The sequence below is a fragment of the Anabrus simplex genome, chromosome 1 (assembly GCF_040414725.1).
Source record: "Anabrus simplex isolate iqAnaSimp1 chromosome 1, ASM4041472v1, whole genome shotgun sequence".
NCBI lineage: Eukaryota > Metazoa > Arthropoda > Insecta > Orthoptera > Tettigoniidae > Anabrus > Anabrus simplex.
The window spans coordinates 1148531970-1148549007 of NC_090265.1; the positions used below are offsets into that span (position 1 = coordinate 1148531970).

The 17038-nt window shown below is 37.6% G+C and overlaps 1 protein-coding gene across 5 annotated transcripts in view; it reads left to right on the top strand.

Annotated features, from left to right (window-relative positions):
• Sardh (Sarcosine dehydrogenase) overlaps positions 1–17038 on the top strand; it is a 282041-nt gene that overhangs the window by 134863 nt on the left and 130140 nt on the right. For all 5 annotated transcript variants that reach the window (XM_067137412.2, XM_067137411.2, XM_067137413.2 and 2 more), the window contains 2 exons: positions 554–677; positions 11274–11479. In XM_067137412.2, the coding sequence (XP_066993513.2) occupies positions 554–677; positions 11274–11479 (330 nt within the window). The remainder of the gene's footprint in view (positions 1–553; positions 678–11273; positions 11480–17038) is intronic.

Sequence of the window (17038 nt, forward strand, 5' to 3'; positions counted from 1 at the left end):
CTACCCACTTCATCTACAACACAGCAGGTGCATTTCATACCTACAGCCAGATGTTGGATAAGGCCGCTCTTCTGGAGTATGGGCACAGTTTGCAACCACTGCAGTGAACCACAAACACTGTTTGGTTGAAAATTGTTCTTCTGCTTTGTTTGCCGGTGGGATCATCTTCCACTGTCCAAACAGATGACCACCTTCCCCTGTAACCCTGGAGAGGGGCCTTTACAAGATACTATCATCCAGGCCAGCTAGACTAAGTGTTTTTTTTTTTTTTTGTTTTTTTTTTTGAGAGAGGTTTTCCTCCTTTATCACTCAATTTTTATCCTGGCTTAGAAACATCTTGGCTGCACAAATATTACCTTACAATATAAATTATTATATTTTCACACCCTCTATACTCATTAAAAATAAATATAAAATATAAAAAAACACGTAAAATTGTTTAATAAGTAAAATTAAATCTTGGAAAAATTTCTGTAAACCACATCTTATGTAATTATTTACTACTTTCATTTAATCTGTAAGTCAAGTGATTTCTTTAACTTCTTATTGACAGGTTATAGAGAATTGTAGTGTAACGGAGATACTGACAGGAGAAAATGCATTTGGGTCCAAGAAAGTGACTGGAGTTGTAACTCCATATGGGAGTATCAAGACTAACTGTGTTGTCAACTGTTGTGGTAAGCTATATTTTTCTTTACCTAAGCTAAACCTCATTTAATTTAATTGTGTCAGAAACATAATATGACATCAAAGATATTTTAAAAAAACATAAAATACATCTAAAAATTGATACTACAAGCATATTATCATTTCTAGTAACAAGGTAATATCACATCACATGGGTCTACCCTACACAAATAAAATTTAAATCTAGTGTGACTATTATCTCTTCCTTGTTGCATCAATCAGGTTATGAGGAGAACATGTAGTTGGGCACAACTTGCTCTTCACCACATTCACGTAGTCCTCATACTAGCTGTACATTCCGGCTGAAATCAAAATATCAATTTACATTGTATCAGTATACTTCCATTAATGATTGTTGGTAAATTGCTTAACATGCTTTCTGATAGGAAAGTGGGAACAGTTCCAACCCTTGAAAGGTCAAAGAAGGAGAAGGATTTGGAAAGCTGTAAAAATAAAGGAATGGAAGAGAAAGAAGGATTACTAAGTGAAGCAAGAAATGGAAGATTCAAGAAAGGGACCTGCCATACTCAATATGGAGAACTGAGTTTAACAGTAGAAGCCCATTTGCTGTGAGCCTTGTGGGAAACAAAATGTGATAATGAATGGTTGGAGAGTTAAGATATGAAACATTACTCATTATAAGGTGCTTACGGGCAGGATTTCTGTGTTGTATGAAATTAGATGAAAAATGTTGTAACAGTGGATCTTCTGATCTTGCTCTGACAGTCTTAATATACAAGACTGTTGAGGTCTGTAGTGATAAATGGACCAATTCTTTAAAGAAAGTAGAAAATTCTTACAATGTTGTAAAATGAGATAAACAGCCTTAAAAACTTCTGCTTCATTGAAGGTGACCAACCATCTTAGTCAAGGTTCTCTCAGTTTCTCAGAGATTAGCATTATTAGGGATGGAATTGCATTGTGTCAGATTTTATCCATTCCAGTCACTCCAGCATCCATCTGAGCATTGTCATCCCACTTACTTGAAGTTTTTTTTTTTTTTTTTGGACACTAACATCATCAATGCAATACAGCATTTGCAAAGTTTAGGTGCATTAATTTCAATGCTTGCAGTGACTGAATTGAACTTGTTGACTGTAGTTTTCAATATTTTTTTTTTTTCAGAATTATACTTTTAAAAGCAAGGTATCCATCAATAATATCAGATTGTTTTAACATTTTAAAGCCTGGTGCTTTTTTACTCATGGCCAAAACATTTTTATAGCTTGACTGAATGACATTAGTTGAATGAAATAAATAATCTGGAAGTCCAAATAACATGTTAGCATTATTTGGAGACATGTATTCTTCAGTATTCAACCAACACACCAACATTTTGCAAGAGTGTCACTTCATTTTTTTTAAACAAATCAATAAACTCTTAAACAGGCTTACTAACTTATTCACCAACATGTCCAGTCATCTTGTCCTTCAGTTTTGTTATTTTTGAAATCAGCAAGTGGAAATGTGGATAATCACACCCTTCTAATTCCAAAACAACATCTTCAGTAAATGCACAATTTTCAAAAAACAAATGGTGCTTGGGATTTTACCAGGTTGCAAAATTTGCATCTTCAGTTTTTGCCAACCATTTTGTCACTGGAATGGATTTTATTGACAGTTGTTTAAAAATGAATGGAGGATGTCTAAACATATATATAAAGCAGTGGCAACGTAGTCCAGACACTCTCAGGAGATCGAGCATGAGCAAATAGGATATGGGAACAGCCAGGTGGTGCTGTTGTTAATGTGTAGTGTGCATTTAACGGGCATCCAGTTGGGAGTGTTGTTGCTGTGTGGCATTGAAGAGTGTCAATTTTACCACTCTGAAGCAGTTTTCAAAAGATGATCAGTGTTCGTGCATTAAAATCGAGGTTGCCTATGGCAAAAATACATCAGATATTGTAGAGGATTACATGAAGCCTGTGGCGAGAATGCATTACCGTATAGGAAGGTTGCACGATGGCTGTTTGCAGCATCTAGACACACACACACACTCCTGTTCAATTTCAGCATGTTGAGTTTTAATGAAGATTATGAATACACAATGCCTTGGAGAACCAGGAGTTTTGTCACAAAGGAGCCAAGTTTTAGACATAATACGGGCTTTTGGGCTTATGCCATGTCAAGAAAACAAGATGAAACCGGCATAAGCCCAAAAGCCCATATCATGTCTACAAGTATGGGCCGTGAAAGCATCAATGTGTACATTAGGGCTAAGTTGGTTTTCCCTTCCAAAGACCATTTTATGCATGCTAGTATTTTGCTTGCTACTGTTTCCTTAATTGGCTGGCTACAGGGAAGTTTCCAGATCCTGATCAATCAAACAAGAAGAGGAAAATACAATCAGGTAAGAGGTCCTAAAATCTTAATTTGACCATCACTGAATATTGACAACTGATATTTGAGGTTGTGGTTGTACATTGAATAAATTCCATTCTTTTATTCTTAGCTTTCTTTTGCTATTCTAATGAGCCTGTTGTTTTACTATTGGAGTGTTTAATTTATACTACAAACTTTCCATATTTTAAAACAATGTTATGATATAGTATCTTCCTTTTTTCTCCCACTCAACTGGGTTACTATAGTCATGTCCTAATTCGTGAACAAGGGCAATGACTTAGAGGCCTAGTAAGTGATACTGAAAGTCGGAACATCATTTGCTGTGGAATGGAAATGGGCATCTCGGGCATATTCTCAGCCATGGCTCTCCTTGTGCTCAGGTGGCTAGGACTATACAATCCATCGATGGTCCCTAACCTTTTAGAGGAGATATCGTCACTGGTGCTATGCATAAGAAGGGTAACATTGTGCTTCATAAAATTTACCGAGCTCAGGACATTTTAAGCAAACTTCAGAACTTTGGACTTATGGAAATAATGGATCTCACTTTAATTTGACAGACCAGGGACTCCTTAGAAACAACTTGGCATACAAAATGGAATTTGATGGGGAGCTATCAATATTAACCTTCCAGAAATCACACTTGTTTTTGTAATGATAATAGTCGCAGTTTTATGAATAATGATTGTCTTTTATCAAAAAAGGATTTTATAACAATTAAATATATAGTATAATCGACAGTTTTCAGAAGCTGGCACTGTTCCTATCCCTCATTGCTATATGGTAGCTTCATTCATTCCATTCCTGACCCATTTAAAACTGGAAACAGGCTGTGGATTTTCATTCTTTTATCTACACTATATAATGGTTCATGGTGTGGATTACTGTAGTCACGTCCTAGTTCGTGAACCATGGGCAACAGCTAAGTGGCCTAACAAGTAGTCCTGAGAGTCGGGATACTAGTTGCTGTGGAATGGGAGTGGGCATCTCGGACATATTCTGAGTCAAAGTCCTCCTTGTGCTCAGGCGGCTAGGACTATACAATTCACCAGTGGTCCCTAACCTGTTGCAGGAGAAATTCTCACTTTGACTATGTGTAAGTAGGGTAGCATCCTGCTTCATGAATTTACCGAGCTCAGAACATAGTAAGGAAGCCTCAGACCTATGGGAGTAACAGAATCCCTCTTCCATTTGACAGGCGAGGGACTCCTTGGAAACAACTTCGCAAATGAAATGGAATTCGATGGGGATGTATCAATGTTAATGGGGCTTATGGAAGAAAGAAAGTAGAACTGGCTGAGTCAGCAAAGAGGATGCATCTGGATGTGCTGGGAGTAGATGCTATTCGGGTAAGGGGAGATAATGAGGGAGAGACAGGAGACTATAAAGTGTACTTGACGGGTGTTAAAAAGGGAAGGGCAGAGTGTGGGGTAGGGCTGTTTATCAGGAATACTATTGCACGCAACATAATTTCTGTTAGGCACATAAATGAGCGAATGATGTGGGTAGATTTGGCAGTTGGAGGAATTAGGATGAGAATTGTCTCAGTGTATTCATCATGTGAGGGTGCAGATGAGGATGAAGTTGATGAGTTTTATGAAACATTGAGTGACATTGTAGTCAGGGTGAACAGGGAAGCCTAGAAATACTTAGTTCACTACAGATCAGATAGTAATCTGTACCATTGTAAAATCCCTAGAAAACCGGTACATTCCTAACAGATTTCATGAATTCTAGGCTTAGGTTAAAGAAAGTGAAATCTATCTGCAAACGAATAAGGATGGAAAATCTCCAGGACAAGGAAATTATACAGAAGTACATCGATAGGATTAGTTAGAAGTTCCAAACATTGGACAGCAAGCAGGTTCAGGATATAGAAAGGGAATAGGTGGCATATAGGGATGCCATAGTAGAAACAGCAAGAGAATGCCTAGGAACAAGTGTGTGTAAAGATGGGAAAAAGCGAACATCTTGGTGGATTGATGAAGTGAGAGCAGCTTGTAAACCTGAAAAGAAAGCTTATCAGAAATGGCTCCAAATAAGGGCAGATGTAGACAGGGAATTGTATGTAGATGAAAGAAACAGAGCGAACTAATAGTTGTCGAATCCATACAGAAGTCGTGGGAATCTTTTGGTAATAACCTAGAAAGGCTAGGTCAAGCAGCAGGGAAACCCTTCTGGACAGTAATAAAGAAAGAAAGGAAGGGAGGGCAAAAGGTAATGAACAGTGTTTTGGGTAATTCAGGTGAACTCATAATAGATCCCAAGGAATCACTGGACAGGTGGAGGGAATATTTTGAAAATCTGCTCAACATAAAAGGAAATATTTCTGGTGGTGTTGGGAACAACCGAGCTTATGGGGAGGAGGAAAATGTTGGTGAAATTACGCTTGAGGAAGTGGAAAGGATGGTAAATAAACTCTATTGTCATAAAGCAGCAGGAATAGATCAAATTAGACCTGAAATGGTGAAGTATTGTGGGAAGGTAGGGATGAAATAGCTTTATAGAATAATAAAACTAGCATGGAGTGTTGGTAAGTACCTTCAGATTGGACAAAAGCAGTAATTGCACCTATCTATAAGCAAGGGAACGGGAAGGATTACAACAACTATCGAGGTATCTCATTGATTAGTATACCAGGCAAAGTATTCACTGGCATCTTGGAAGGGAGGGTGTGATCAGTGGTTGGGAGGAAGTTAGATGAAAACCAGTGTACTTTCAGACCACAGAGGGATTGTCAGGATCAGATTTTCAGTATGCGCCAGGTAATTGAAAAATGCTACAAGAGGAATAGACAGTTATGTTTATGTTTTGTAGATCTAGAGAAAGCATATTACAGGGTACCGAGGGAAAAGATCTTCACTATACTAGGGGACTATGGAATTAAAGGTAGTTTATTAAAATCAATCAAAGGCATTTATGTTGACAATTGGGCTGCAGTGAGAATTGATGGTGGAATGAGTTCTTATTTCAGTGTACTTACAGGGGTTATACAAGGCTGTAATCTTTCACCTTTGCTGTTCGTAGTGTACGTGGATCATCTGCTGAAAGGTATAAAGTGGCACGGAGGGATTCAGTTTGGTGGAAATGAAATAAGCAGTCTGGCCTATGCTGACGACTTGGTCTTAATGGCAGATTGTGCCGAAAGCCTGCAGTCTAATACCTTGGAACTTGAAAATAGGTGCAATGAGTATGGTATGAAAATTAGTCTTTCAAAGACTAAATTGATGTCAAGAGAATTGAATGTCAGATTGGTGATACAAAGCTGGAACAGGCAAATAATTTCAAGTATTGAGGATGTGTGTTCTCCCAGGATGGTAATATTGTACATGAGATTGAATCAACATGCAGTAAAGCTAATGCAGTAAGTTCGCAGTTGCGATCAACAGTATTCTTTAAGAAGGAAGTCAGCTCCCGAACGAAATTATTTTTACATCGGTCTGTTTCAGACCAACTTTGCTTTATGGGAGCAAAAGCTGGGTGGACTCTGGATATCTTATTCATAAGTTAGAAGTAACAGACATGAAAGTAGCGAGAATAATTTTGGTACGAACAGGTGGGAACAATGGTGAGAGGGTACTAAGAATAAGGAGATAAAAGCTCATTTGGGAATGAACTCGATGGATGAAGCTGTACACATAAACTGGCTTGGGTGGTGGGGTCATGTGAGATGAATGGAGGAGGATAGGTTACCTAGGAGAATAATGGACCCTGTTATGAAGGGTAAGAGAAGTAGAGGGAGACCAAGACAACGATGGTTAGACTCAGTTTCTAACGATTTAAAGATAAGAGGTATAGAACTAAATGAGGCCACAGCACTAGTTGCAAATAGAGGATTGTGATGACATTTAGTAAATTCACAGAGGCTTGCAGACTGAGTGCTGAAAGGCATAATGGTCTATAATGAAGATGTATGTATAGAAGTATGTATGTATCTAGACTATAATATTACAAATACTTCTAATTTTAATACTTTGTCGAGCAAATATATCAAGTATGTCAATGAAATGAAAAATAGACACTATTTTCACATCAGCAAAGACTAAATTGATGTCTGGATGTGTTAGGAATTAATGTTATTTTGGTAAAGGGAGATAATGAGCAAAGGATAGGAGATTATAAAGTATGCTTTACAGGTATTAAAGGGAATGGCAGAGTATAGGTTAAGACTGTTCATCAGGAATACTATTGCATGCAATATAGTTTCTGCTAAGCAAGTAAATGAGCGAATGATGTGAGTAGATTTAGCTGGTCGAGAAATTAGGATGAGAATTGTCTCAGTCTATTCGCCCTGTAAGGGTACAGATGAGTGACATTATAGTCAGGGTCAAGATCAAGGAAAGTATAGTGCTAATGGGTGATTTCAGTGTGAGAGTTGGAAATGGAACTGAAGGATATGAACAGGTGATAGGTAAATGTGGGGAAGATATGGAAGCTAATAGGAATGGGAAAGCTAGTATGAGATTAGCAGTTACAAATACATTCTTCAAGCATAAGGTTATTCACGACCACTACACGTGGAAGGCTAGGGGCACCAGATCCATAACTGACTACATCATTACTGATTTTGAAATCAGGTAATCTGTGCAGCTTACACATGAGAGAAGCGGGACACCAGTTCACATCTATAGAGAAGAATCTTACTATTATTAAATGCATAGGCAGAGGAAAACTTATGAATGAACTAGAAAGTTTATACATCTTTCTAGACCAGGCCTTCAACAAAGATCAAAATATTAACAATGCCACTGAGGTAAAAAAATCCTTTATATGAACTAACTATGTTATTAGGTATTGTAATATCGAAACATAACAAAACTCCACAGATTTTTAGAACATCTTGTTCCAAAGCTCACACCACTTCGCCAAAAACTAGGCCCACTCATACTACTACTAATAACCCCCCCCTCTATCAACAACACTTGTGCGCAAGCTATTTTAATATATGATTGTTGCTCCTGCTTGTTGACTTCCATTTTGTGACGCTCTCACTCTCACACAGAAATTGGGGGCATGTTCAGACCCACACTGTTGTTTACATACACCGTCTAGTGGCATCATATGCAAGTACAAATCATACGTTTCCAAATGCATATCTTAGATTTTCCGTGTTGTCTCCTGTTCGCGAGAAAAAGATAATTGCCATGACTTATGACTCGACCCTCGTATAAGAAAAAATAAAGGTCCAATAATACTGCCTTGAAGAATTTCCCTCTTAATTATTACACGGTCAGATAAAGCCTTGCCTATTCTAATTCTCTGAGATCTATTTTCTAGAAATATAGCAATCCATTCAGTCACTCTTTTGTCTAGTCCAATTGCACTCATTTTTGCCAGTAGTCTCCCATGATCCACACTATCAAATGCTTTAGACAGCTCAATCGCGATACAGTCCATTTGACCTCTTGAATCCAAGATATCTACTATATCTTGCTGGAATCCTACAAGTTGAGCTTCAGTGGAATAACCTTTCCTAAATCCAAACTGCCTTCTATCGAACCAGTTATTAATTTTGCAAACATGTCTAACATAATCAGGAAGAATACCTTCCCAAAGCTTACATGCAACGCATGTCAAACTTACAGGCCTGTAATTTTCAGCTCTATGTCTATAACCCTTTCCTTTATACTCAGGGGCTACTATAGCAACTCTCCATTCATCTGGTATAGCTCCTCTGACCAAACAATAATCAAATTACTTCAGATATGGTACTATATCCCAACCCATTGTCTTTAGTATATCCCTAGAAATCTTATCAATTCCAGCCAATTTTCTAGTTTCCAACTTTTGTATCTTATTGTAAATGTTTTTTGCTACCATATGTAAATTTTAATACTTCTTTAGCATTAGTCACTTCCTCTATATGGACATTATCCTTGTAACCAACAATCTTTACATACTGCTCACTGAATACTTCTGCATTTTTAAGATCCTCACATACACACTCCCCTTGTTCATTAATGATTCCTGGAATGTCCTACTTGGAACCTGTTTCTGCCTTAAAGTACCTATACATACCCTTCCATTTTTCAATAACATTTGTATGACTGCCAATTATGCTTGCCATCATGTTATCCTTAGGTGACTTCCTTGCTAGAATCAATTTCCAAGTTCCTTCAATTTCTCCTTACTTTCACAGCCATTATTTCTTATCTCTTATTTCTTTCCAATCTGCACCTCCTTCTTTATTTCTATATTATAATAAGGTGGGTCTTTACCATTTCTTACCACCTTTAAAGGTACAAACCTATTTTCACATTCCTCAACAATTATTTTAAAACCACCCCAGAGTCTGCTTACATTTTTATTTACCGTTTTCCACCGATCATAATTACTTTTTAATAACTTCCTCATACCTGCTTTATCAGCCATATGGTACTGCCTAATAGTCCTACTTTTAAGGCCTTCCTTTCTATCACATTTAATTTTAACTACGACAAAAACTGCTTCATGATCACTAATACCATCTATTACTTCGGTTTCTCTATAGAGCTCATCTAGTTTTATCAGCACCACGTCCAGGATATTTTTCTCTCTAGTTGGTTCCATCACTTTCTGAGTCAGCTGTCCTTGCCATATTATCTTATTTGCCATTTGTTGTTCATGCTTCCTGTTGGTCGCATTACCTTTCCAATTGACATTTGATAAATTCAGATCTCCCGCTACAATCACATTTCTTTCCATGTCATTTCCCACATACCTGATTATCTTATCAAATAATTCTGAATCAGTATCAGCGCTACCCTTTCCTGATTTGTACACTCCAAAGACATCAAGTTGCCTATTATCTTTAGAAATTAGCCTTACACCTAGAATTTCATGTTTGTCATGTTTAACTTTTTCGTAGCTTACAAATTCTTCTTTAACCAGAATGAATACTCCCCCTCCCACCATTCCAACCCTATCTCTACAATACACACTCCAGTTCCGTGAGAAAATTTCTGCGTCCATTATTTCTCAGCCATGATTCAACTTCTATTGCAATATCCGATAAGTACAGTATTAAATTACTTAATTCTGTTCCTTTCTTTACAATACTTCTACACTTCAACACTAACATTTTTATGTCATCCCTACTTGACTTCCAGATCCCTGTAACCTTATCACTGCTTCCTACACCACCCTGTTTCCCTGAATGTACCTCCTTATTACCCTTCCAAACAAATTTCCTAACTTATATGAACCACTGCGGTTTAAGTGGAGGCCATCTGAGTGCACATCCCTATCTCCAACCCAACCATTAGGATCTAGAAATCTCACTCCCAGTTTCCTACATACCCACTCCATATTCTCATTTAAATTCCCAATCACCCTCCAGTCAGTATCCCTCCTACACAATATTCCACTGATAACAATCTCTGTTTCCTTAAACTTCACGCGTGTTGCACTTACCAGATCCTACACATCCCCAATATGTTGGTACTTATACAAGCTTGCCCTACATTGTTGATGCCAACGTGAAACATTACCACCTTCTCCTTCCCCTCCTCCTTCTCTTCTACTTTCCTCAACATCTGCCTCAACCTAATTCCTGGATAACACTCTACCCTGGTTCCCTTTCCTCCCCACACTTTCCTCACATGTCTAACAATGGAATCCCCTATGACCAGAGCCTCAGCCCTACCCAACTCTTTTGATCTCCTCCCCTCCTGGCAGCCCTATCTTTACTGACAGCTGCAGAAGTTTTGCACTTATCACAAAATAAGTAAATTTAGCTTTAAATAGACCTTATCACTTTAATTCACAAACATAACATGACTATTCTCTTAACCAGAATCATGTGATTTATCAAGATATCTCAAAATTACTTCAGTTATGTTTGTTGTTGCTGCATTTTACATTAATGCAGAAAGTATCATGCCTCTACTAAATAGTATTTATGAACTTATTTTATATTCCTGAAACCTCTGCACTGCTTACTAATCTAACATGCTTATAAAGTACATGGGATCTATTTATTGGTTTTAGAGACTAGGCCCTAGATGGATAGGTTGCTTAATGTTTTATATAAGACGATCTGAGTGAGGATTATGGAGGGAACCTCAAGTGGATACCAAAGCTTCAGTTTTCAATTCCATAGTCATCACAGTCCCTCAGAATTGCCTATTAGCCAGAGACCTTCTTGTATGGTCAAGAGTTAATGATTCAGTTTTGTGAAATAGCCCTTAGTTGATAATGAAGTTATTCGCTGCTTGTTTGGAGGTAGATTTTGTGGATGTGAACTTTTTTTTTTGTAATTTCAGGTGTATGGGCTCGTGAACTGGGTAAAATGCTGGGTTTACCATTGCCACTGGTACCTATGAAGCATGCTTATGTAGTGACAGAAAGTGTGCCTGGTGTTCGTGGTCTACCAAATATCCGTGACCATGATGCATCAGTATATTTCCGTATTCAAGGAGACAGTCTCTGCGTGGGCGGCTATGAGCCAAATCCTATTCTGCTTGATAAGGTTTGTTTCTCCTTGAATTCTTTCTCTTGGTTTTTATGTGTACTGCACATAGACTGACAAGGCAAAGGTGAAGGGAGAATATGGAAGGTATTAACAAGGTTGGACTTTTAGGTGCTTAAATATTGAATTTGTTTTATGCACTTAAAAGTAAAAATTGTGTTTCAAACAAATGAAAATATCTTTAAATTATCTTAGAGAAAACTAAATTTGGTACTTGTTCTAAATCCTCCAGTGAGACCTGTTGCAGTGAATCACAACCACTTTGCTTAAATTGAGCATTTTAAAGCTGTGATGATTATCATGAAACACTGACTTGTACCTTGAAAATGTATGTTCACCATCACAGAAGGGTCTTACTTATAACACACACAATATCACCAACTCTATGTTCCATCTGTTCAAAGTTTAATGAAAACTCTTCTTTTATGTAGATATTTGAAAATATGTTTTTACATACTGTAAGAATTTATGTATTTATAAAAAATTAAAAATATGTATTTATAACTAAATATTTGCCTAAAAATACAAGCCTTTGTTGTTGTTGTCATCAACGTGCCATCTTCTTCTCTACATTCCCCTTCATCTTATTTTCTCCAGGGGTATCCATTTCTTGACTTTCTTGCTCCACGTTTCATCTGGACTTCTCGTTACATGTCCTGACCATTTCCATTTCAGGGACTTCACTTAAATCAAGGCATCCTTCACACCAGTCCTACTATGTAAGTGTGTGTTTCTGATTTTATATCTCTGACTTATATTCAGCATACTTCTTTCCATCACACTCTGTATCACTCTAACTTGATTTTCTCTTGCATTAGTGCCTCATTTGCGAGCCATACTTGAAAGTAGGATTAATGATCAAGTTAAATACTTTTCTTTTAAAATAAAGAGGTTAATCAACTTTCATTTAGCTTCTTAAGCTTTACTTTTTCCAACTGTTCTTCTTTTGTGCTTCAATTTCTAAATGCTGATGGTCATGGAATGATCTGTCCGAAGTATGTAAACTGCTGTGTGTATTCAATCTTAACACCATTTAATGGTACCTGTTGTTCTTCTAGGTCATTTGTAGTGTGCTTTATTTTCATGAGATTGATATGTAGACCAGCAGATTCATTCTCTCAGCTCTCCCAACATTTTCTCCAGTTCCCCTGAGCTTTTTGCACAGTGTCACCTTAGATGGCTTAATTTGTTCCCTAATATGATGAGTCCTTTGTCATCTCTGTCCAGTTTTCTGAATATCTGTTCCAAAATAAATGTAAATCATTTTGGCAAGATTGGATCTCTTTATTTGACCATTCTTTCAATCTTTTCCCCCAGTTTTGGACACCATTTCAGGCTGAACTGTTCTTGTAAATACTTTCCATTATAGTGGTATCCTGTGTAAATATACCTTGTTATATTAAGGCTTCAAATAGTGTTTTGTGGTACAGAGAGTCGAAATCTTTTGTATAATCAATGAAATTCACATAGAGTATCATGTACTCATTTTACTTTTCTGTTATTTGGTTCATGGGTGACCTGTTACTTGGAATCCCTTCCTGAATCCTGCCTGTTCAACTGGCTGGTTTTCTTAAAAAAATTTGAAGATTCAGTTCGGAATTATTGTAATAAACAGTATGCAATTTTGCAAGATCAAGCTGATGGGATGGTAGTTGTTGATATCCATTTTTATTTTTATTATGGAGAAGGATTATGTAAGTCAAGAGCTATTGAGATGGTTGGTCAGTCAATGAATCAGTCATCATTGATCTGCATTTAGGGCTGTTGCCCAGATGGCAGATTCCCTACCAATTGTTAACCTAGCTTTTCCTTAGATGATTTCAAAGAATTTGGAAATTTATCGAACATGACTTAGGTGTCAATATAAGGAAAGATCTTCATTGGGGTAATCATTAAACAGGCTTGTAAATAAAGGGTACAGATCTCTGCACATAGTTATGAGGGTAATAGTTCATCCATGTAATAATTCTCATAATTAATTTCAAATGAAACTCGGCAATAAAAGTATTTTTAGATGGTATCAAATGAACAATAATTTCTTTTTTTCCATGGCATCATCAGTGGCTTGGGCAGACACCATAATGGAATTTTTCAAGATGTACATTATTGAGTTAAGCTTGAGGTAAAATGTTCTTGAATTAATCCACTTGGTAGTAGAGTACAAGAGAGAAAGACATGTATGTGAGATTACTTACATCAGCCGAGACGAAAATTAAAGAAAATAATCCAAATATTAATGATAACATTCTCACCACTACGGCACACAGCCGATTTTAAAATTTAGTAAAGCCACATCACAATCTGATAATTCACATAATTCAAATCATGGACTATTTTAATAATAATAATGTGAATGCTTAGAACTCAATTATAAACTTCAAAGATTGGAAGTACTAGAAATAAGAATTATAAGAAAAATATTAGGCCCTCTAAAAACTACAGAATTTGGGAAATTAAGAAGTAATAACAAAATTTATCAGAACATAGAAAACATATCTATAACAGTATGGAAGAGGAGACTGCTATTTTTTAGAAATATTTACAGAATGGACGAAAGTAGACTAACCGAAAAGATCTTCACGCATCTTTGGAAGAAAAAGTCAACAACCACTTGGATTCAAGAGATCAAAAAAGACTTGGAAAGAAACAACTTCAGACAAGAAGAAGTAATGGAAAGAAAATTTTCAGGAAGAAAGTTTTAAAGATGGAAGGATTCCAAGGGAGGGAGGCAAAGAAAACCGGCACAAAGTTATCGGAAGAAAGAAAAAGGAAACGTAGTGAAACAATGAAGGAATACTGGAAGAAAAAGAAGGAACAAAACAAAAGATAAAGAACTGAAATTAGAACATGGTCCCCAGTAGGCCCTAATGCAAGAAGAAGAAGAAGAAGAAGAAGAAGAAGAAGAAGAATGTTATTGGCTTAACATCCCACTAACTACTTTTACGGTTTTCGGTGACTCCAAGGTGCTGGAATTTAGTCCTGCAGGAGAATTGAACCTGCCAAGTTGGGGTCAGAAGGCCAGCACCTCAACCGTCTGAGCCACTCTCAGCCCTGCATAGACTAATTTAGTCTACCCTGGAGATACAGGACATTGAATCAAATGCATTGTGCCGGGCACAACATGTGTCCCTAAGGACACACAGATACGCACATCCATGTCAAGCAAGGACACACAGCTAGTGCGTTGTAGCAAGCTCGATTGACCAAGATGCCGCTTCTGCGCATAAGTATTGATTTTTTTGAGAGGCGAATTGCCACATCCAAGCAAGGACACAACAGTTAAATATCACATATTTAAATAAGTTGAAACAGTGAATGACACCAATTAAACAGGCGTACCAAATGCAGAAGTAGTTTCCCAATGTATGGGTTAAATATAGTCCAAGAAAAATGAAATGGCATATGGCTTTTAGTGCCGGGAGTGTCCGAGGACATGTTCGACTCGCCAGGTGCAGGTCTTGTGAGTTGACGCCCATAGGCGACCTGTGCGTCGTCATGAGGATGAAATGATGATGAAGACAACACATACACCCAGCCCCCGTGCCAGCGGAATTAACCAATGATGGTTAAAATTCCCGACCCTGCCGGGAATCGAACCCAGAACCCCTGTGACCAAAGGCCACAGTAGTAGTGCCGGAAGTAGCCAGAAGTAGTGCCTCACTTGTGCATGTTACATTTTTCTCCTGAACTGTTTCTTCCTGAGATATTTGGCACTTAAACCAAGAGTGGTCCTAATTAAATAATCTATGCTGAACTGAAATTGACTTACTAGTCCCTGATTCATGAATATACTCCCGTCTGTGGTTAATATGTCATTCTTTGTGTGCCCATCTGGCAACATCCATGTCCATCTTCTACCTGGCCTTCTTTGAAATTAGTATTTATTACTGAGAGTTTTTGCTGTAGTATAAATTCTATAAACCTTTGTCCTCTATTATTTCTTACTCCATAACCATGAGGCCTTCTTCAATGCTTTTGTGCTCTAATTTTGCATTAAAGTTACCAATCACAATAGTCCATGGTTCTGAAAGCGTTAATGGTTGAATTTAATTGATTGTAGAAATTTTCTATTTTGTCGTCATCGTGGCTTGTCATTGGTGTGTTAACTTGGATTACTGCTAATGCTGCTTTGCGATCTAGAGTTATCCCTAGTAGAGTGATTCTATCCAAGATTCTTTCCTCCATTATTTGTTAACTAAGAATCCAAAACCACTACATCCTGGACTTCATCTTTGCAGTAGAGTATGTTACTGCTATGTCTTTCTCTGTCTGCTTCTTCACTGTCTCCTGATATCTTTATAATATCCCAAGAAATCTTTTTCTAATTCTATGATACTTTATTTCTCAATGTTCTTACATTCAGTCATTACGTCATTATTACAAGCTGATTTGTTCTAAGGTAGATACTGAATGATCGTGAGGACTATGCTCCCACTTCTGGTTTTTGCATAACCTGCAGGTTATTGTTTAATGATCCAATTTGTCCTCTGACAGCTACAGCCTTTCTTCTCATTTCTCTTCATTTCATTCACATTGGGAGGTCCAGAATAATTCCCCCCCACAGTCAATGTGTCTTTATAGGGGATGCCTTTCTGTCAGTTGTTAATATCCCCTTCTCCCCCCCCATCTCCCCTCCACAACATGGAGAACAGATGCTTGTTGCAGCCCACCAAACATGGAGAATAGATGCTGCATGGTGGATTCTCCTCAGGAAGTCATTTTCTGCTGTATGACACCCAGCATAGAGTTCCTTGCTGTCCGGTCTACTCCACTACCATAGTGGGATAACCTTGCCAGACATGCCTAGGCATTATATCAAATGCTGGGCACAGAGTAGCTTCAGGTATTACTAGAGTGGTCAAATTGGACTTGGTTCTGGGAAGCTCATTTCAGCCATTTTCTCAAATGAAATGAATGTATATTTAGATAATAATAATAATAATAATAATAATAATAATAATAATAATAATAATAATAATAATAATAATAATAATAATAATAATAATAATAATAATAATCGTATGGCCTCAGCTACCGTGTGCAGACATTTCAATTTGACGCCATCTGGCTGTCTGCTCGTCAATTTTGACACTCCGTTTTACTCTAGGCCCCCACTACGTGGCAGACCGAGTAAACCGAAACTCTCTTGGGCGTCTATGGCTGAGATTTAATGAATTTTGTCGGGTAAACACCAAATGTGTCACCAGAGATCTTTTACATGCCGACATCGTACGACATGGAGTGTCGAATGGACTTTTTTCCGCCCTTCAAAAATCCGACTACCTCTGCCGGGTTGCAATATAGAAATTCAGGATTACATGTTCTGATGAGTTTAGTCTATGGGGAGTCACACATCAAAGAAACATGAAACATAAAACTTGGGGTGAAAATGAAATTGAAAACACAGAAATATGAAACAACATTTAATGTCAGTACTCTGATGGGAGTAGCCTCCCTGGCTCAGGCAGCAGCACACCAGCCCCTCACTGCTGGACTCCTTGGTTCAAATCCCGGTCACTCCATGTGAGATTTGTGCTGGACAAAGAAGAGGCGGGACAG